We start from the raw sequence: 23,862 nt of genomic DNA on the forward strand, positions 1-23,862 counted from the left end.
TCTGCAGGCAATGTCTGTGTATCCCCAAACCCCTTAACCTCTCTGTGATTACTTAATACATTTAGATTCTGTGAACTTGTTGTGTGTGGTCTTATCCTGAAGTGTTTGAACTCTGTTTACTACTCCAACCTCTTTCAAACAACGTCTATTGATTTACTAATTGCTTTCAAAATAGACCTTTAAGTCCAGTATTCAATAAACTTCTTTCAAACATGTGTTCTGCACTTTCACTCTACTCTTAGTTAATAAGTTCTGCCCCCTCTAGTATGTGTATTGCCTTAGGATCCTCTTGAGAACCCTTAGAACTCTGGCATACTGAGGTTAGCTTTCCACACTGCACTGGCTCAATGCTTGGCTACTAAGTCTAGGTGTAAGCATATCCCGGGGTCCTTGAGACCCTTAGGGAAATTTGATGCACCTAGACCCTGATTTGTCTATGGAAACGAGGTTTGAAAGACCATTGGAGGCTTTGGAAAACTTGGGCCCGATTGCAGGCTCCCTATAGAATAGCTTCTTAGTTTTTTATTTTATTTATGTAATTCATTTGTTGGCCTGTAATATTTTGTAAACAGATATTCGGGGTAATTTAGTAAAATGGGGGGTAGAAGTATACTTTGTGGGATAATATGGGTAGAAATCCTGCTCTTAGGATTTTACTTTCAAATCTGCCTGCTTTACTCAATAGAAAACATATTCATAGGGTGTGACTCTTGTTGAATTTGATTTCATTTTGCATAATAGACATCATGTCTATAAGTTTTCACTTTTAATGTTGTTTGCATCAGATAGAAGCCATAATCATAAATCCTGCATTTGTCATGTTAGAAACCATGTTTCTAGGTTCCAAGCCATCATGTTTTAAATCAATTCAATTATAGATACCATGCCTATAGGACATAATTCCGATTCAATAAGTTACTGCAAATTGCCTAAAATCAGTAGCACGCCCAGATACCATGCCTATAGGGACTTCTACTCGCAATTATGTCTGATAATCTAATTAGCCTAATGAGTCGATTTTATCTCGCCAAGTTTACTTCTTAAAAATTGGTCTTATTAAGCGATAACATTCCCTGAAAATGGCTCTTTTAGCATTGTTTTAATCTCATTAGATATCTTGCCTATAGGTATTGCAAGGGTCTATTTCGAAAAACTTGTCTGTTTCTGCATTAACATAGACACAGTTCTGTATATAGGCAAGCCTTAGGGCCTTTTCAAAACTTGAATTTCTCTGAAGCTGTTTCTATCACTCGACGTCTCTGAATTCTAATAAGCTTTTAAAGAGGAGGTCCTAGGCAGCTAATAATATTATGACTTCTGTATTTGAAAGTGGTTTATTTCTGCATAATCACTTAAATATCCTTCTTTAGGACTTTGATTGCTAAAGACCTTACTTGTGGTTGAGTCGTGCTGCATGCATGCTTGTTTGTGGAGGAAACTGTAAACCTTTTACTTGCTCTCATTATGTGAAAGTCCTAGATGCTTTTTGACTGTCGCCTTAAAGTTTTCCCTTTAAAACCTTAGGGGTACGTCTAGAACTACCTATAGGTAGAGGTCCCAACTCCCTCCAGGACTATTAAGAAGGGACGGGTAGCAGCACACAATAGGAACAATGACCAAACACTCGCTTTGCATGATCAATAAGGGGATGGGAAGGGTAGACATGGGATATGATGACTACGCATTAATATCACGTGTAAACCCTCATTGAGGAGTGTTTACCGAACATTGCGTGGGGTGACCCTATAGAATAAACAACTTAGGACCTCTTCTTAACTCAAATCCTCTCCTTATTTAAAACTTTGTTAGTATAATTTGATTCAAACCTTTATTTCATTACTTGACTTGTTCAATGAGCTTTACAATTTACTTGTTTATATGGACTAATTTGTAAATATTAGTTCGGTCGGGACCCACAGTTATGGACCAAGAGGGGTGCCTAACACCTTCCCCTCGAGGTTATTTTGAGCCCTTACCCTAATCTCTGGTAATGCAAACCTACCCAAGAGTTAATTGCTTAAGATGTCCTAACGCACCATAATCCGTTAGGTGGCGACTCTTCAAATACCCAATTCCCAAAAGGAAATGAGTCATTGCACCCCCATGAATGTTGAAACCCAGACCTACCTCCGCGAGGATGGGAAAAATAGGGCGCGACAGCATGGCGACTCTGCTGGGGATATTTTTAGGCTCTTACCATAGTGAATTTATTTTTGTGAATTAGTCCAAGTATGCTTTATCCCGTACCCTTCTCCTTTGTTTGAATTTAATTGTCCATTTTTTAGCATTTATGGTTCCTTTATTACCTTGAAAACTAACTTGTCTCTTTGTTTTCCTTTTTATGTAACTTTCTTTTCAATTATTTAAATGTTGTATTTATTTTTTCCTACGTCAAAATACTTACCTACATGTTATTAACTACTGCATAAATCATGTTCCACATCATATTTCACTCGTGCGTCTCAAATCCTATAGCAACGCTTTAAATGAGTGGTTGCGCTCTTCCTATTTGTTACCCTCAAATTTGGAAAGGCTTATTTGCGGTAAAACCAGTCAATCCGCGGTGCAGTCGACGGTTCGTGCCTTCTCCCTCAAGTTGTTTGCTTGAGGGTACCAGTCTATAACCCCATAGAAAGATTACTTTTATTAAATTGTGCATGCATTATGGTTAAACCTAGTTGGATCAGTTATGTTTTCCACATAATGATCCTTTAAGATAAGCCTTATCCAAAATCTATCGGGTTTTCTATAATCCCAACCGACAGAATCACGTTCTGTGCATTAATTTGGAGGACTAAATGCCGATATGCTGATCGTAAATGAATAAGTAGTCGAGTCTAGTGGGGGTAAGGCCTAACCCCTTTGTTTTGCAGAAAATGAGGCACGAAGTCCCCAGATTTGGTATGGTTAGCAATATCCCTCCATTGTTGCTAAATTGGTGGGAAGATCTTTCCTCAAGCGACAAGAAGCATGTGAAAAAGTACCTGGGTCATATGCCTTCCCTGCTAGATATTGAACCAAATAAGAAACTGATCGAGGCTGCCACCCTATTCTGGGATAGTAAAAGTGCCATGTTCTGATTCGGCGACATACAAATTACACCGCTCCTAGAGGAAATAGGAGGACTTGCCGGTTTGACTTGGGACAGTCCCAGGCTTTTAGTACCAGAAAATCGTACAGGCAGGGGATTTTTGAAAATGATGGGACTGAAAAAGAATGTCGACTTAGTGTGCCTGAAGGACTCCTACATACCTTTCGAATATCTCTACGATAGGCATGGCCACAGCAAGTCCTTCCGCACTTATCATGATGAGATCGCCCTCACATCACTGGGTCACATCCACCGCAGAGTGTTCGTGTTCATCGTGTGCTTTCTGGGGATGATAGTGTTCCCAATGAAAAAAGGAAGAATCCACACCAGGTTGGCCATAGTCACCAAAACTCGGATGGAGGGGATTAATGGGCAGACGTATACCATAGTCCCCATAATCCTAGCTGATATCTATAGGGCCCTAGAGTGTTGTCAAAGAGGGGTCCAACATTTCGAGGGTTGTAACTTGCTGCTACAGTTATGGTTATTGGATCATCTTCAAAAGGGTCACTATCACAAAGAATTTCCGCGAAGGGCTTGGAACGACCACATCACTTTCTATCACCCTAAGCAGATGACCTACATTCCGGACAGATTTGCTCAGCCGGAAAGTGCCAGCGAATGGGTAGAGTTCTTCGACAATCTGACCGAGGAACAGGTGCAGTGGATAGTTGAATGGTTTCCAACAGACGATTTCATTATCAGGTCTAGGGATGATCCGCATTTGGTGTTGATCGGGTTGAGAGGGCTATATCCATATGTTCCTATTCGAGTTATGAGGCAAGCAGGCAGAACGCAGGTTGTATCAAGGGTCGTCAAGATGACTCATTTCAAGGCAGATTTCCAAGACGATGACATACTTTACAAGTGCCAAGCTCAGCACATGTGGCACTACAAAATCATTGTGGAGAAAAGCACTGTCGAGCCAGACAGATATCACGCGGGATACGAGCCACTATACCCTGCATGGTTGGAGGACAATCTGAAAGGAGCGGTGACAACGAGGACTGGTCGAGGGAACAAAATCATAGACGAGGAAGTTGAAGCCCAAGTCAAGTACAATTGGCAGCGCAAGAGAGTCCACGACTCTGAGAATGAGCATCGGGAGATATATGAGAGAAATGTGAGGTGATTGAGGAATGGAAAGAGATGGCGGTCACTTCCAACGGAAAACTGGAATACCTGGAGGGAGGAGTAGTGGAACTAGAGAGTAAAGTCATAAAAAGGATTGAAAACTATCAGAATGCTGAAGGAGCCGAGGGAGGACATCTGGCCCGAGCCTACTTAATGCTGGGAGTGCGCGAGCTGGGAGATCTGTTTGATGGAGTCCGGAAGATCGAATTTGGGGAAGGTCCTTATGGGACCAAATAGATTAGATTTACTTGTTTTTCTTAAAATGTAATAAGGTCAAGTGCCAGTAGTGAATTATTTTATTATTATTTTAGCGTTGTTTTGGGATTCGTCTATTTTTATATTATGAAATGAAGCATTTATTGGCATTTGAAGTTCACCAAATTTTTATTGTCGCTAGGCCTACCTCGGGCACAACGAGAATCCTAAATTAGGATACGAATTTATATTTCGTAATATGTGTTTAAATACTGTAAACATTTCAGAATCCTAGCTAACTTGTTACCTTTATGTTTTGTTTATTTTTTATTATTCCCATCCTCATAGATTGGTTCATCCATACTGGCCTCATCAGCATATCATACCAAATCCAGAGGCCCTCCACCTCCTCCTCCTCCATACAACACAAAAGGTAGAAGGAAAGCAAAGATGGACGACTTAAGTGGAATTCGAAAGGAAAATATTGAGAACGCAGAGACCTCTAATGGCCATAGTACTCTGGCCCCGAATGACCTAGTTTTGAGGCTTGAACAAAAGATACTAGAACTACAAGGAGAACTTGAGCAGGTCCGCAATTTGGCTAATTTGTCACTCACCCTCAATGTCCCTGATATCCACCAACAGAACGCAAAGAACCCAACACCTCCTCAAAACCAACAACCACAAAACCCTACCATACCAAATCAATATGCAACTCCACCTCAAAATGTCAATCCATTACCGATACCAATTCCACCACAACATCAACCAATTCCATACCCACCAACCACCACTTACCATACTCCCCAAAATACACCATCACTCATTCCAGATCCACAAAACTCCACCAATGACTATCACTATGCCCAAGTTCCTGGCACCTATCAGAGCAACCCCATATTTGTGGAAACTATACCACATTTTACCCAGCCAATCTCTTGTGCAATGGAACCCTCCGAAAATGACCTGCTCATTAAGAACATGGCTGAAGAACTCAAGAAGTTAACATGCTAGGTTCAAGGTGTCGAAGGAGATAGGGGAATAGAAGGTTTAAACTATGAAGATCTGTGCATACAGCCCGATGTGGAATTTTCAGAGGGGAACAAACCTCCCAAGTTCGAAATGTTCAATGGTACAGGTGATCCCAAGGTTCACCTTATGACTTACTGCGATAAGTTGGTCGGGGTAGGAAAAGATGAAAAGATTCAGATGAAGCACTTTATGAGGAGCCTTACTGGGGACGCATTGTCTTGGTATATCAGCTAGAATCCCAATAAATGGTCCAATTGGGTAAGCATGGAGTCAGATTTCATGGACCGGTTTAGATTCAACACAGAAAATGCACCTAATGTCTTCTACATCCAGAATCTCAAGATGAAGCCCACTGAGACTTTCTGCGAATATGCTACTTGTTGGAGGTCGGATGCCACCAAGGTCAGGCCCGCTGCGGACGAAGAACAGATGAATAAATTCTTCATTAGAGCACATGATCCATAATATTATAAGAGATTGATGGTCATCGAAAATCACAAATTCTCTGATATTATTAAGCTCGGGGAAAGAATCGAGAGCGGGATGGTAACAAATTTCGAGGCGCTGCAAGCCACGAACAAAGCACTACAATCAGGTGGCATATCAAAGAAGAGAGATGTTGGGGCAGTAATGGTGGCCCGAGGCCCAAAAACTTCACTCACATACCAATCACCTCCACTCAGATACCAAGAAACTCCACCCACATACCAAGTATCTCCACCCACATACCAAGCATTTCCACCTACATACCAAGTATCACCACCTATATATCAACCCTCATCTCCCAGATATTCTCAACCAGTCGCTGTCCATCATACCTACAATTCCCAACTATCCCACTTCTAATCACCACCAAATCGCCAAAATTATCCAAGACCAAGACCCAATTTCGACCGTAAGCCACCCAGACATTACACCGCCATTGCTGACCCTATCGACTAGTTGTATGAAAGGTTAAAGGACGCAGGTGATATCACTCCTATTCCCGTTGTGGCACTAGAAAATCCATCCCAATAGGTCAATCCGAACAAAACCTGTGCATACCACTCCGGCATGAAGGGGCATATTACTGTTGAGTGCCGAACATTGAAGGATAAGATTCAGACACTAATTGACAACAAGGTCATACAAGCGAAGGAAGCCACACCTAATGTCCGCAACAATCCCCTTCCTGATCATAGAGGTGACAGTGTATATGTTATAGAAACAAATGAAAAATGGTATCCCGAAGGGTCAATCGGGCTTATCCGAGAAGGTGATGACTTTAAGGTTGCAGTTACACTTACTCTCATTGTGGTTCAGACTCAGGCACCTATTGACATTGAGGTGACTGGATCAGTTCCATTTGAGGTAGAAGTAGCTCCGCCCACAACTACCTCCGCTCTATTTGAAGTAGAACTGGTCATACCTTTTTCTGTGACGGTGTCAACCACACCCCCATTCAACTCAAAGGTAATACCCTAGGATTATGTCGCAGAGGCTCGGCGAAAAGGGAAGACTAAGATGGAGGAATCTGACGCAACACAACGGATGACTAGGACTAGAACAGTCTATACACCTGAACACCTGGGAGGTTCAAGCAAAGATGTCGCTGCTAGATAACCTATCAATGAGACCGGACCAGATGACTTATGGAGGAAAGTACAAGCGAAATAATATTCTATTGTTGATCATCTAAACAAAGTCCCTGCTCAGATATCTATCCTATCACTACTACAGAATTCAGAGGCACACAAAAATGCCTTGATGAAAGTACTGAGCGAGGCTTATGTACCCAATAATATCACCGGTGGAGAAATGGCCAACATGGTTGGTCAAGTGCTGGAGAGCCATAAGATTATCTTCCACGAAGATGAGCTGCCGCCCGAAGGTCTGAATCACAATCGAGCATTGCATATTACTGTACAATTTAAAGACAAGTTCATTGCCAGGGTCCTGGTTGATGGAGGATCTAGTCTGAATATTTGTCCATTGGATACCCTGAAAAGGTTGGACAAATATTTCCATGAAATACGGACAGGAAGCATGAATGAGAAGGCTTTCGATGGGTCCCAGAGGGCCACGATTGGGGAAATCAACCTTTGCTTGCAGATGGGACCAACTTGGTTCGATGTTGAATTCCAAATGCTTGACATACCAGCCTCATATAATCTTTTGTTGGGCCGCCCATTGATCCATGCTGCTGGAGCCGTACCCTCCACACTACATCAAGTCGGAAAATTCGAATGGAACTGTTAGGAGGTAATCATTCATGGGGATGAGAGCAATCCCATCTACACTAGTCAAACCATCCCGGCCATTGGACATAGAAGGAGGCTAGGAGGGGAAACTTATCATCACATTGAATGGGTCAATGCCATCGAGAAAGATAAGTGGTGGAGTAACAAAATAGAAAGCATATTGGCATGGTCGGGATATGAACCCGGCAAAGGGTTGGGAAAGAACCTTTAGGGTATCACCAAGCTGATACGACTAAAAAATCATGGTACCATCTTTGGGCTCGGATACCAGTATACATGGAAAGAGTACAGGGAATGGTCGCCCCCATGGCGTGAACCATATTACCCTCTTGAGCAACCAATACCCCGTTTGGAACAGGCTTTGCTTTAGGCAGACACAATATGGGGAACTGCTGAAGAAGAAGCACTAGCTGGCTGAAGGATATTTTCTTGGAAGATGAGGATATGGACTACAGTGCCGTAATTGAGGAGGAGGAGGAAGAAGGCCTCTCCATTCAGACTGTGACAAAGGAAGCTGTTATCAAAAACTGGACCGTCACACCATCCCAAGCCCGCCGAGTCCTGGGTAGCTTGGCAGAATTTATAAGCCGTTCTAGGTATTTAAAATTTCCAGCAATTTTGTTTTAAGATTTCTTTATTTTAAAATAAATGCTTGATTCACCAAGCCCAGCTTTGTTTGAACAATTTTCTCGGTTTTAATCAAATGCATTTATCCTTTATCATTATTCATTACTATTTTTATACTTTTTCCTATCTACAGTGTTATTATTACTTTTCCTAATGAACCAGTCACTGTGACATGTAATGAGGCAATGCAACATGAGAATAGTGACTCAGAGGAAGAAGATGAGATACCCGAGGAAATTGTCAGGGAGGTTTAGAATTTTGAGAACAAGCCTATGTCCATCTTGGACGAAACAGAAGCAATAAATTTGGGAAACGCCGATACTGTCAAAGAGACCCGCATCAACATTCCTTTTTCACCAATAGAGAAGGAAGAGTGCATCCGTTTTCTAAAGGAATATGAGGATATCTTCGCATGGTCGTATGACGATATGACCGACTTGAGCACATCTATAGTAGCTCACAAGTTGCCTACCAATCCCATGTGCCCGACAGACAAGTAGAAACTCAGAAAATTCAAACCAGACATGAGTTTGAAGATCAAGAAGGAGGTTACCAAGCAGATCAAAGCCAAGGTTCTCAGGGTGGTTGAGTATCCAACATGGTTAGCTAATATGTGCTAGTTCCAAAAAAGGACAGGAAGTCAGAGTATGTGTCGATTATCGGGATTTAAATAGAGCAAGTCCCAAACACAATTTCCCGCTGCCAAATATACACATCCTGATCAATAATTGCGCCAAGCATGAACTCCAATACTTTGTAGATTGCTTCGCATGTTATCATCAGATCTGGATGGATGAAGAAGACGCCGAGAAGACAACTTTTATTACACCTTGGGGTGTATACTGTTATAAGATGATGCCGTTTGGTCAAAAGATTGCTGGGGCCACCTACATGATGGCCATGAAAACCATCTTCCATGATATGATACACAAAGAAATAGATGTATATATGGACGACGTCATCATCAAATCTAAGAGGGCCGCAGATCACATAGCAGACCTGAAGAAATTCTTCGACAGGCTCAGGAGGTACGATTTTAAGTTGAACCCCGCAAAGTGTGCATTCGGGGGTCCTGCAGGAAAGTTATTGGGATTCATTGTCAGTCGCTGAGGGATCTGTCACGCCCCAAAAACCGAGGGGCGAGACCGATGCTCGACCGGGAAGCCCCCAGCCAAGCGGACCTGGGTGCCTTTCCTATTCCACGTGATACCCTGCGTTTCCATTACCCATTAACCAAGTGAAATAGCCATTATAAATTTGAACACATTCTTACGAGATTTACATAACATACATAGTTACTTAGCGTGGTTTACAAGTTATACTGCCCAAAATACATAAGTACATAACCCACATTTCCTATCTACGGAGCCTTTAGAGATATAGAAGAGTGTTACAATACTTGCAGGTAACAAGGCTCCGGCTATACCTTACGCAAATACCAAAATAATTTTTTTGGGAGGATAAGCGACATGAGCCACGCAAGGCCCCGAGAGGAAAGGGGCTCACCAATTTAGCTGACAGGAGGTGAAGGAGTGCTACTGTCAGTGGGCTGGAGTACCTGTTATGGAACCACCTACAATCATAACACGAATGTAGAGCCCCCGGCAAAAGGGACATCAGTACATTTGAATTGTACTGGTATGTAAGAACAAACTTTACCCCAAGTATAATCAAGAAATACACAGATAACAAACAGAAATAGAAACAACAATCAAATGCACATGAAAGGAACAACCAAAGCCAAACAAACTCCACAATCTCTCATTTTCCCCTTTCAACATTATTTCATCACATCAGTGATTTCGATCACTTTTCAACCCTTATTACCTCGGCCACCCTTATCAGCACAACCCACACCTTATTACTTCGTGTTGTGGTGCGCAACCCGATCCCACCGGACAATCATATTTCACACAACAACAACAACAACAACAAGAATTCACAAAGAGTGTCAATAAACATCAATACCAATTCCAACATATACAATAACCCGTACACAATTCAAGTCACAACGATAATTGCCCACAACAAGTCACGTATGATATTGCCACAGTTGTTTCAATTGTATCAATTACGATTTCTTTACATCATTTGTTCCACAGCTCTTACCACGTAACACATTCATACCCATACGCACTTGTGTTATTACCATTTTACTCACACCACTATAATGGAAAACTTAACCAACAACATTCAAAGCACATTAATCACAAGAATTTCACACATAGTCCACATAAGTAACACATACCAATTACTCGTACACCAACAAGGTGACTTTACAAAGGTAAAAGTTAGTCATACATACCTGGAGTCGAATTCCCTTTTTAACTTCTACTTTCAATTCACCAACAGCCTAGTACCGTCAATCTAGTTCACAAGTTAACACATATAACTTAGAATTGAAGTTCACAAACTCAGCCCGAACTTACTTTGGTTTCCAACCCCTCTTTTGCAAATCTTTAGTTCTACCCAATTCCTCTTACTAAATTCTAGGTTTTAAAGGACATGCATGTGTATCTCAACTTCCTTTTTCAAGAATTAACGCATGAGAATCCCCCTTTTTGTTTAAATCTGAAAACAATGAAAAGGGGTTGGGGATTTTACCTGCAAGAACGGAGATGAAGACAATTACTTGAAATTCCCCAGCCCGAGTGACTTTGAAGAATCAAATTGATGAAGGTAGGACTTTATCTCTCAAGAATTCTCTTTTCCCTCTCTCTAGTTTTGTTAAGAAAATATGTTAAAATAAGGGGTTGGGGTGTTTTATTGAAGAAGGGGTCGGGTTTAAAATTTAGAAAATTGGAGCCCCGAGTCAGGTCTGCGATCGCATTTGCGATCGCAGAGTGGAAATGCAGTCCGCAAAATGGACCGCAAAAGTGCTCCCAACATCTGAACACACTGCCTAGGTATGCGGCAGAAATGTGGTCCACATACTCGTTCTGCAGTCACATAATGCACCGCAGAACTGCCCCTCACAAAAATCCCAAGGGAAATATATGACGACTATGAGGTCCGCATATCGGTTATGTGATCACATATCATATCACATATTTAACCTCAAATTCTACCAACACACTGACTCACTTTGTGGCAATTATGCGGTCCGCATACCTGATATGCGACCGCATTCTCGACCGCAGAATCGCATTTTCTGGAAAACAGTATTTCTTGACTTTTTATAGCATAGATCAGTACAAAAGGTCCGAGCTACCAGGTTTTGAGTACAATTTTTCACGTGGCCTTACATCCCCCCCACTTAAAATCATTCGTCCTCGAATGAGGATTTTGGAAATCGGTTGGTTTTGAAAACATGATATGCAAACTCCCAAAAAAAAAATTCCAGAGATCCCTTTGTAATTAGACTTATCTACCTGTCAGAGAGCCCCCAAAACATTATTTCCAAGCACCATTACGCTATCCCTATTATCCCTACAACTGGTATACAATTCATTACCTCAACACCTGCACATAATTTGGTCACTTCAATGAGTTCCATACAGTTCAACCACTCCAATACACTATACGTATTCCAATTAATCATTACCAATGTACACTGCCTTTAATCATTCACTTATCACATGAGTTCATACAAAACTTTCATTTACCAAAACGGGGCTTGCGCTTGACTCAAATAATCACAACACATACAATTCTTGCACAACTTAAGGAGTTACAATAGTAAAGCATTTAGGGAAAAATATGGGGTGTCTTTGCACCAGATTAAACACAACATCAGTTTACTTAGAGACAAGAGTTCGCATGATCACTACTAGACTTGTTCAAACAGATGGGGATATTTTTCTTTCATTTCACTTTCCGCTTCCCACGTGGCTTCCTCGACTTGTTGACTTTGCCATAGCACTTTAACTGAAGCAACTTCCTTGTTTCTCAATTTGCGGACTTGCCTATCAAGAATAGCGACCGAAATTTCTTCATATGATAACTCTTCATTGACCTCGATAGCCTCGATTGGCATTATGGTGGATGGGTCTCCAACCACTTTCTTTAACATAGACACATGGAACACCGGGTGCACTAATGATATTTCAGGGGGTAATTCCAGTCTATAGGCCACCTGTCCTATCCTTTGAGTGACCCCATACGGCCCGACATATCTAGGACTCAACTTCCCTTTCTTCCCAAATCGCATGACTCTATTCATAGGAGATACCCTCAAAAACACCCAATCATCTACTTGGAATTCCAATTTTCTTCGACGAATGTCCGCATAAGATTTCTGGTGACTTTGAGCAGCTTTCAGCCTTTGCTAAATGATTTTAACTTTTTCCATAGCCTGGTGCACGAGATCTGGTCCTAACAATTCTGCTTCACCCACTTCGAACCATCCAATCGGAGACCTACATCTCCTCCCGTACAATGCCTCAAAATGGGGCCATCTGAATGCTAACATGAAAGCTGTTATTGTAAGCAAATTCTATAAGTGGTAAGTGATCATCCCAATTACCTTTGAAATTCAAGATAGAAGCCCGTACCATATTTTTAAGTGTTTGAATAGTCCGCTTCGCTTGACCATCAGTCTGCGGATGGAAAGTCGTGCTGAGATTCACCTGAATACCCAAACCTTGCTGAAATTTCTTCCAAAAATTAGCTGTGAATTGGGCCCCTCGATCTGAGATAATAGAAAGTGGAGTGCCATGAAGCCTTACTATTTCCTTGATATACAATTGAGCATATTGTTCCGCAGTATCCATGGACTTGACTGGCAAGAAGTGAGCTGATTTGGTGAGTCGATCCACTATTACCTAAATTGAGTCGAACTTGCGCTGAGTGCGAGGTAACCCTACCGCGAAATCCATGTTGATCATCTCCCATTTCCACATTGGTATTTCCATAAGCTAAGTTAACCCACCGGGCCGCTGGTGCTCAGCTTTTACTTGCTGACAATTCGGACATTTAGATAGAAAGTCCGCCACACCCCTCTTCATACCGTTCCACCAATAAATTTCCTTGAGATCACGGTACATTTTCGTAGAACCTGGGTGCACAGAATACCTGGAATTATGAGCCTCCGCCATTACCCTCCCCCGAAGATTATCCACATCTGGAACACATAGCCTACCTTGACATCATAATATACCATCCTCACCACCGAGTGAAAATGTTAAAGTCTTGTTATTCAAAACTGCCTCCTTCATCTATGCTAATGCTAGATCAATGAGTTGCTTTTCCTTGACTTCCGCTACAAGTGACGATTCTCCTCCATCACACACCATAACCTTCCCCTCGTCTAAGGTCAAAATACGAACCCCCAGACTGGACAATTGATAAACCTCCCGAGCCAAAGGCCTCTAATCCGCTCCCAAATGAGCCAAACTACCCATGGACTTCCGACTGAGAGCGTCAGCCACCACATTCGCCTTCCCTGGATGGTATAAAATATTCATATCATAATCCTTGATCAATTCTAACCACCACCGCTGCCTTAAATTCAACTCCTTCTACTTGAACAAATATTGGAGACTCTTGTGGTCCGAGAACACATCCACCTGGACCCCATAGAGATAATGCCGCCATATTTTCAAGGCAAATACAACTGCCGCAAGCTCCAAATCTTGCGTCGGATAATTCTTCTCGTGATTCTTGAGTTGCCTTGAAGCATACGCTATAACGTTCCCATGTTTCATCAACACACACCCCAAACTGACCCTAGAGGCATCGCAATAAACCACAAATACTTCCGTGCCTTCCGGCAAGGTCAATATCCGCGCCGAGGTCAATCTCGACTTCAATTCCTGAAAACTTTTCTCACAAATGTCGGACCATTGGAACTTAACTGCTTTCTGCATCAACTTAGTCAAAGGGGAGGCGAGGGTAGAGAATCCCTCCACAAACCTCCGATAATACTCCGCTAAACCCAAGAAGCTACGGATCTCCGTCGGGGCCGTGGGTCTAGGCCAATCGTTTACTACTGCAATCTTCTGGGGATCCACCGGAATCCCTTCACTGGAAACAACATGGCCCAGAAAGGTAACGGACTCCAACAAAAATTCACATTTTGAGAATTTTTTATACAACTGGTGCTGATAAAGGGTCTACAGATCTGCCCTGAGGTGATCAGCATGATCCTCCCGGCTCCGCAAATAAACAAGGATGTCATCAATGAAAATAATCACAAAGGAGTCTAGAAATGGCTTGATGACCCGATTCATAAGATCCATGAAAGCTGTCGGGGCGTTGGTTAGCCCAAAAGACATGACCAAGAATTCAAAGTGACCATAGCGAGTTCTGAAAGCGGTCTTAGGACTATCCTGTTCTCTGATCTTCAATTGGTGATACCCGGACTGTAGATCTATTTCGGAAAAGAACCTCGCACCTTGCAATTGGTGGAACAAATCATCTATCCGAGGCAAAGGATATTTATTCTTGATGGTGACCTTGTTAAGCTGCAAATAATCAATACACATCTGGAGCGACCCATCCTTCTTTCTGACAAAAAGAACCGGGGCACCCCACGGTGACACACTTGGCCATATGAACCCCTTTTCTAATAAATCCTTCAGTTGTTCCTTTAACTCCCTTAACTCCGTTGGCGCCATTCTGTATGGTGGAATAGATATCGGCCGTGTATCTGGCAATACATCAATTCCGAAATCAATCTCCCTATCTGTCGGGATCCCTGGAAGCTCGTCCGGAAACACTTCAAGAAACTCATTCACGACTGGCACAGACTCGGGGACAGACACTTCTAAAGCGGTGTCCGCCACCCGGACCAAATGGTAGATACACACCTTCCTAATCATCTTCGAAGCCTTAAGGTAGGAAATAAACCTACCTTTCGGCACCACATCATTGCCCTTCCACTCAATAATCGGCTCATTAGGGAACTCAAGAATCATGACTCTCGTTCGACAGTCAAGTTTAGCAAAGCACGAATAAAGCCAGTCCATTCCCCTAATCATATCAAAATCCACCATTTCAAGATCAATAAGATCGGCCGTGGTAGCATGACCACATACCATGACAACACAATTCCTATAAACTCGCGTGGCTGTAATAGAATCACAAACCGGATTCGATACAGAGAACGGCTCATGAAGCTGTTCGGGTTCTACCCCAAAATTTGAAGGAATGAATGGGGTGACATAAGACAAAGAGGACCCCAGATCAATAAGAGAATAACAATTAATGGCCTGAACAGACAAGATACCTGTAGCAACATCTGGGGAGGCCTCTGCACTCTGGCGACCACTCAAGGCGTAAAACCGGTTGGGTACACCTCTACCACGAGCTCCACCCCTAACTACACCACGCCCTGCTGGGGCTGGAGGACGCACGGATGATGTGGCAGCTGAAGAACCGGATGACCGAGCAAATCCCTTACCCATGCCCTGACTGGGCACACGATAGTCCCGCTGGATATGACCTCTCACCCCGCATCTATAACACACCGGAATATCCAAATAACAAGTCTTGGAATGGAACCTCCCAAACTTGGGGCATGAAGCCCTCCCCTGCTGTTGTGATCTCCATCCTGGACGACCGGAATGATAGGGTCTCCTACTGTCTGAACCTGATCTCAAGTGACCGCTCTACTGATAACTGTGCACTGATGGCGGTGCGCTTGCTGAGGACTGGGCATATGACTAGGATGGACCTGATGGCCATCTCTCTGGAACTGGTCTCCTTGAGTGACCCGCAGATCGGGCCCTGCTGCTACTCTCCCTTTCTGCCTGTATTTTCAACTTCCTAGCCTCTATGGCCTGAGCGAGCCCCACAATCTTCCCATAATTCATATCTGAGTGTAAGGCCGTTGTAGCAGCCTCATTCACCACCAAAGGACTAAGACCCTGAACGAATCACCGAACTCGAGCATCCATGGTCGACACTAACTAAGGAGCATACTTGGACAACCTCACAAACTCCATGTGGTACTCCCAAACACTCATACTGCCCTGCTTGAGGACCTCAAACTCTGTGGCATGGGCCGCCATTGTCTTGGAAGGAAAGAAGTGGTCCATGAACGCATCTACAAACTCATCCCAATTAGCCGGAGGTCTTCCCTCACCATGGGAATCCTCCCACATCTCGAACCACGAATAAGCTGCTGCCCTCAACCTATATGAAGCCAACTCAACCCCTTCCATCTCTGTAGCCTTCATCACTCGAAGGGTCTTATATATTTCATCAAGGAAATCCTGCGAATCGGCCTCTGGGTCTGTACCCGTGAACTCTGGAGGGGCCAACCGCAGAAACTGGTTGACTCTGGAGCTGGCGGAATCTCCCTGTCCGCTGGGGGGCGCAGGGGCATCATAAGATCTCTGGGCCTTAGCGGCCACTAACTGGATCAACATATGGATGTCTCCTCTAAGGTCCCCATCAGAAACCCCAGGACCGGAAGCTGGAATTGCATCAAGATCAGGAATATCAGCGGGAGGGATGGTAGCACCCTCTGCCACAGCTGGAACAAGAATACTTGGATCTGGAATAGATGGGCCAGGCAGATTCAAGACTAGGGAGTCACTCTCACCCACGGCATCAGGTATATGATTCACAGCCACACTTGGGGTGGCATTGGCCCCGAGGCCGAGTCTAGCTCTCTTCTTAGATGCCATTACAGAAAATTTGGAATAAAGCACGATTTAGATGTAAATACTTCCACTTTTCACTTCACCACACGATATAGAGTAACAAAGAAGAAGGTAATTTCCTAAATGCCCATGTAGCCTCCAACTTATAGATGTGGTCGACAACACACCGATAAGGAGGACTCTACTAGACACGGCTCTGAGACATCCTAGGACACTTTAAAACCTTAGGCTCAGATACCAAGTTTGTCATGCCCGAAAACCCGAGGGGCGCGACCGGCGCTCGACCGGGTAGCTCCCAACCAAGCGGACCTGGGTGCCTTTCCTATTCCACGTGATACCCTGCGTTTCCATTACCCATTAACCAAGTGATATAGCCATTATAAATTTGAACACATTCTTACGAGATTTACATAACATACATAGTTACTTAGCGTGGTTTACAAGTTATACTGCCCAAAATACATAAGTACATAACCCACATTTCCTATCTACGGAGCCTTTAGAGATATAGAAGAGTGTTACAATACTTGCCGGTAACAAGGCTCCGGCTATACCTTACGCAAATACCAAAATAAAATTTTCGGGAGGATAAGCGGCATGAGCCACGCAGGGCCCCGAGAGGAAAGGGGCTCACTAATTCAGCTGACGGGAGGTGAAGGATTGCTACTGTCGGTGGGCTGGAGTACCTGTTATGGAACCACCTACAATCATAACACGAATGTAGCGCCCCCAGCAAAAGGGACGTCAGTACATTTGAATTGTACTGGTATATGAACAAACTTTACCCCAAGTAAAATCAAGAAATACACAGATAACAATCAGTAATAGAATCAACAATCAAATGCACATGAAAGAAACAACCAAAGCCAAACAAACTCCACAATCTCTCCTTTTCCCCTTTCAACATTATTTCATCGCATCAATGATTTCACAACATTCACATATTTTTATTTCAATAATGATTTCGATCACTTTTCCACCCTTATTACCTCGGCCACCCTTATTACCTCAGCCACCCTTATCACCACAACCCCCACCTTATTACTTCGTGTTGTGGCACGCAACCCGATCCCACCGGACAATCATATTTCACACAACAACAACAACAACAACAATTCACAAAGAGTGTTCATAAACATCAATACCAGTTCCAACATATACAATAACCCATACACAATTCAAGTCACAACGATAATTGCCCACAACAAGTCACATATGATATTGCCACAGTTATTTCAATTGTATCAATTACGGTTTCTTTACATCATTTGTTCCATAGCTCTTACCACGTAACACATTCATACCCACACGTACTTGTGTTATTGCCAATTTACTCACACCACTATAACGGAAAACTTAACCAACAATGTTCAAGGCTCATTAATCACAAGAATTTCACAAATAGTCCACATAAGTAACACATACCAATTACCTGTACACCAACAAGGTGACTTTACAAAGGTTAAAGTTAGCCATACATACCTGGAGTCGAATTCCCTTTTTAACTTCTACTTTTAATTCACCAACAACCTAGTACCGTCAATCTAGTTCACAAGTTAACACATATAACTTAGAATTGAAGTTCACAAACTCAGCCCGAACTTACTTAGGTTTCCAACCCCTCTTTTGCAAATCTTTAGTTCTACCCAATTCCTCTTACTAGATTCTAGGTTTTAAAGGACATACATGTGTATCTCAACTTCCATTTTCAAGAATTAACGCATGAGAATCCCCCTTTTTGTTTAAATCTGAAAACAATAAAAAAGGGTTGGGGATTTTACCTGCAAAAACGGAGATAAAGACAATTACTTGAAATTCCCCGGCCCGAGTGACTTTGAAGAATCAAATTAATGAAGGTAGGACTTTATCTCTCAAGAATTCTCTCTTCCCTCTCTCTAGTTTTGTTCAGAAAATATGTTAAAATAAGGGGTTGGGGTGTTTTGTTGAAGTAGGGGTCAGATTTAAAATTTATAAAATTGGAGTCCCGAGTCAGGTCTGCGATCGCAGAGTGGAAATGTGGTCCGCAGAATGGACCGCAAAAGTGCTCCCAACATCTGAACACACTGCCTAGGTATGCGGCAGAAATGTGGTCTGCATACTTCGTTCTGCGGTCGCATAATGCACCGCAGAACTGCCCCTCACAAAAATCCCAAGGGAAATATGCGACGACTATGCGGTCCGCATATCGGTTATGCAATCGCATATCGGATTGCACATTTAACCTCAAATTCGACCAACACACTGGCTCACTTTGCAGCGATTATGCGGTCCGCATACCTGATATGCGACCACATTCTCGACCGCAAAATCGCATTTTCTGGAAGTCAGTATTTCTTGACTTTTTATAGCATAGATCAGTACAAAAGGTCCGAGCTACCAGGTTATGAGTACAAGTTTTCACGGGGCCTTACAGGATCGAACTGGATCCGAATAAAGTCAAAGCTATTTAGGAGTTGCCACCACCCAAAAGCAAGAAGGACGTAATGAGCTTCTTGGGGTGGCTCAACTGCATAAGCCGATTCATAGCACAGTCCACAGTAATATGTGAACCCATCTTCAAGATGCTAAGGAAAGATGCCGAGACAAGTTGGACTGAGGATTGTCAGAAAGCTTTTGACAAGATCAAGGAATACCTATCCATACCGCCAGTTCTGGTCCCGCTAGAACCAGGACGACCTTTGCTACTTTATCTATCTGTGTTAAATGGAGCCTTGGGATGTGTTTTGGGACAACATGATGAGACAGGAAGAAAGGAGCAAGTCATATACTACCTGAGAAAGAAATTCACACCTTATGAAGCACGGTATGCTCGAACGCACTTATTTTGCTTTGACCTTGACAGCCCAAAAGTTGAGGCATTACTTATGTGCCTACATTGTGTACCTTATATCCAGGATGGATCTTATGAAGTACATATTTCAGAAGCCTATGCCTACTGAGAAGTTGGCTAAATGGCAGATACTACTGAGTGAGTTCGACATCATCTATGTAACTCAAAGGCAGTCAAGGGACAAGCATTGGCAGATCACCTCGCCAAAATTCCAGTGGGAGGAGAATACAAACCCTTGAAAACATATTTTCCCGATGAAGAAATATCATTCGGAGGAGAAGACATTACGGAAGCATATGACGGTTGGAGGATGTTCTTTAACGTAGCCGCAAATTTCAAAGGAGTGGGCATTGGAGCAGTTTTGGTGTCAGAAACAGATCATCATTATCCAGTATCTGCTAAACTCAGATTTCCTTGCACCAACAACATAGCGGAATATGAAGCCTACATACTAGGGCTCAACATGGCAGTCGACATGAACATTCAAGAGTTATTGGTGATCGGTGATTCAGACCTGCTTGTGCACCAGGTGCAAGGAGAATGGGCTACCAACAATTCCAAGATATTGCCATATCTGCACCATGTGCAGGAATTGAAAAGGAGGTTCACAAAGATAGAATTCCGACATGTGCCCAGAATACAGAATGAGTTTGCCGATGCATTAGCTACTTTGTCATTAATGATACAACATCCAGATAAGAACTATATTGATCCCATCTCGGTGAGGATCCATAATCAGCTGGCATATTGTGCTAATGTCGAGGAAGAAGCCGATGGAAAGCCTTGGTTCCATGACATCAAGGAGTACCTATCAAAAGGAGAATACCCGGAGCACGCAAATCACATTCAGAAACACACACTCCGGAGGTTGTCAAATCATTTCTTCCACAGTAGAGGGAACATGTATAGAAGAACTCCGGATTTGGGTTTGCTAAGGTGTGTCGAAGCAAAGGAAGCTTCAAAGCTACTTGAGGATGTGCATGTTGGGACATGTGGAACACACATGAATGGTTTTAATCTAGCCAAAAAGATACTCTAGGCAGGTTACTTTTGGATGACCATGGAGACGAATTGAATTCAATATGTCCGCAAATACTTTCAATGTCAAGTACATGCCGACATGATAAAAGTGCCACCAAATGAGCTCAATGCAAAAAGCTCACCTTGGCCATTCGCCGCCTGGGGAATGGATGTTATTGGTCCAATTGAGCCCACGACTTCAAACGGACTTCCGATTTATTCTAGTAGCCATTGACTACTTCACAAAATGGGTGGAAGCTGCAACTTACAAAGCCTAAACCAAGAAGGACGTCGCAGATTTTTTCAATGATTGTATCGTCTACCGATTCGGGGTTCCTGAGTCCATTATCGCTGATAACGCCGCCAACCTCAGTAGTGATCTGATGAAACCTATATGTGAAACCTTCAAAATCAAGCACAAGAATTTCACCGCCTACAGACCTCAGATGAGTGGAGCCGTAGAAGCCGCAAACAAAAACATTAAGAAGATACTAAGGAAAATGGTAGAGAATCACAAGCAGTGGCATGAAAAGTTACCCTTTGCTCTGTTAGGGTACTGCACCACAGTTCGCACGTCAACCGGGGCAACCCCCTACAGCTGGTTTATGGTATCGAGGCGGTCATCCCAGCCGAGGTAGAGATTCCTTCTTTAAGTGTCATACAGGAAGTTGAACTCAGCGATGCAGAATGGGTAAGAAGTCGCTATAAACAATTGGCCCTTATAAATGGAAAGAGGATGAACGCAGTATGTCACGTCCAACTTTATGAGAACAGAATTTCTAGAGCTTTCAACAAAAGGGTCAAACCAAGGCAATTCGCACCATGATAGCTGGTATTGAAGAAGATTTTTCCACACCAAGATGAAGCCAGAGGGAAATTCTCTCCCAACTGGTAAGGTACGTATATGGTTCACAAAGTACTAACAAGAGAAGCACTCATACTTGCAGAGATGGATAGAGAGATCTAGCCAAAACCAATCAATTCAGACGCACTCAAGAGATACTATGCTTAGATTATTTCATACTTTCCTTTCTGATATAATTAAACTATGCTTGACCTGATTCCTATGTAAGAGGGGATACGTAGGCAACCTTATGGGTTTGGTCATATCATAATAAAGCTTTCATTTTCCCCAAAATCAGAACTGGGGCAGAATTTTGATGAGGGTCCTTAAAATTCCGGAGCAAGTCCAGCCAGCACCATTACATGCCAGGAAGTCAGTCATCAGTCAAGAACTTGGGCAGAATTTTGAGAAGAATTCTCAAAATTCTGAAGAAGATTCAGCAAGGTCTGCCATCCGCAAACTGTTTAAAATCATCTACCAAACTGGGGCAGAATTTTGAGGAGGACCCTCAAAATTCCAACATAAGAGAGTTGCAATGCCTTTGAAATGTGTCACAGTCGCTAGTTCATCAAAATTTACTTGATATATCTATACGCTTCCAAAACCCTACCCATTCTCTAAAGACCGCTGCCCTTGACTCCCTCTTCTTCTCCGTTCTCTCTGAAACTATCCCTAACCCTAGCACCGTCACCCCAAAATTTCCCCAAATACCTTCGATTCTTACCCATTCCATAGAGTTCCTCTGTGATTTCAGGCCCCTGCCGGCCTCCTACCTCTTCTAGTTGTACGATTTTGTTGATTTATGAAAGAATCTCGAAGAGATTCAACTCAGATTTTTCCAAAATCATTTGTGAATCTACCTACGATCATCTCCATTTGTTAGTACTATTATCTTTGTGTTTATAGCTCAAATCTCTGGTTTCCAACCAGATTTTCTTTCATCTTGATCATTCTCTTAAAACCCTAGTCTATTGCTGCTCCAATCCGTTCAGATTCGTGTAGATCTAAGATAGTTTTGAGTTTATTTTGTTATTTCTCCTAAAATCTTTCTGTGTTTCTTATTATTAACCGATTTTTTTTTGTTTTCTCTAAAACTAGGGTTTCACCCCTTTAAGTTTCTGAAAAATGCTTCATTTGTTTATGTGTTTAACCTTAATTTCATTGTTTGTTCGACTAATTATCATGAATATGTTCTTCACCCTAAAATTTTGATCTAGGGTTTTTTGTGAAAATGCTTTCAACTATGGTTTTCCTCTTTACTATTTCGACCGATTCTTTTGAGTTTCATTTCTGTGGGCGTGATTTGGTAATATGCCAATTTTACTTATACTACTAGATAAAACAATTTCTTCCACTTCTGAATCCCAAACAATTCGATTAGGGGTTAGTACACTAAGATTTAAGGTCATTTCTTCGCATCGGCTAGAGGCGGCAGACATTAGGCCGTTCATGGGGACTGAGTCCTTTTATTCAGATGCTTAGTTTGACGACCTTTTTTCCGTTAAATGGACTTTGACATATTTTAGGATTTTGATACTCTAACTATTTATCCTGTTGTCTTTTGCCCGTTACCTTTAACTCTGGCAATTAAGTTGTTAATTCATTTACTTACCTGAATTAGGGTTTGTTTAGTACCCATTTTTCCTTATTTTAAATATTTACTTGTCCTTACCCTATTTATGTATCTGTATATTTGGCTTGATTGTGTGTCATAATTCCTAATTGATTCTGGAAACTATTCTTACCTTATTAACCTTACTCTTAATTACGGATCGATTCTAGATGAGATTTTCCCTTAAATTAAGTGGTACTTATTTGATTCTGTCTTCTTAATTGATCTATGACTAATTGCTAATTGATTTTCATACCTTATGTATGTGTGATTGATTCATTACCTTGTGTGACCTACCCTATTGCATGATATAAAATCGTTCTTGTTCTGATTTTCAAAGACACAGACACTTACATGAACACTCAGAAAGAAACACATACATACATAGAGAAACACACAAAGTTCTTACTCTTATCCTCCACCACAATCTTCCTACTCTTTGTTTGATGCACTGTCTAGCCGGTTGAAAGCCAAGGCTAGACCCTTGGATCCTGTTTGCATTACTGTCCTCTTGCTATCTCTTAACTGGCATGTCTCCACCCCTACTATTATGTTTACTTCTATGTGATTAAACTCGTGTGTTTCCTGCTTTCAGCATGTCTACTTCTAGGTGATTACACTTGTGTGTTTCTTGGTTTCAGCATGTCTATTTCTGTCTAATTATAGACCTATGTGCTTCATATTATTA

The 23,862-nt window shown here is 42.4% G+C and overlaps 1 protein-coding gene across 1 annotated transcript; it reads right to left on the reverse strand.

Annotated features, from left to right (window-relative positions):
• Positions 1-13,628: 13,628 nt before the first annotated feature.
• LOC138875241 (uncharacterized) lies at positions 13,629-15,665 on the reverse strand. Its single transcript, XM_070154065.1, has 2 exons — positions 14,804-15,665; positions 13,629-13,702 (listed from the first exon to the last, which is right to left on the reverse strand). The coding sequence occupies exons 1-2, from the start codon at positions 15,663-15,665 to the stop codon at positions 13,629-13,631; spliced, it is 936 nt and encodes a 311-aa protein (XP_070010166.1).
• Between the last annotated feature and the right edge of the window lie 8,197 nt (positions 15,666-23,862).

The sequence above is a fragment of the Nicotiana sylvestris genome, chromosome 8 (genome assembly GCF_000393655.2).
Source record: "Nicotiana sylvestris chromosome 8, ASM39365v2, whole genome shotgun sequence".
NCBI classification, from domain to species: domain Eukaryota; kingdom Viridiplantae; phylum Streptophyta; class Magnoliopsida; order Solanales; family Solanaceae; genus Nicotiana; species Nicotiana sylvestris.

Excerpts from the sequence above, each read along its gene's own strand:
- LOC138875241 (XM_070154065.1), bottom strand. The coding sequence starts at position 15,665 with ATGGGTAAGGGATTTGCTCGGTCATCCGGTTCTTCAGCTGCCACATCA. Across the intron at positions 13,703-14,803 it reads AAAGGGGTTCATATGGCCAA|GGAAGGCGAATGTGGTGGCT; the intron begins GTGTGTCACCGT and ends TATACCATCCAG.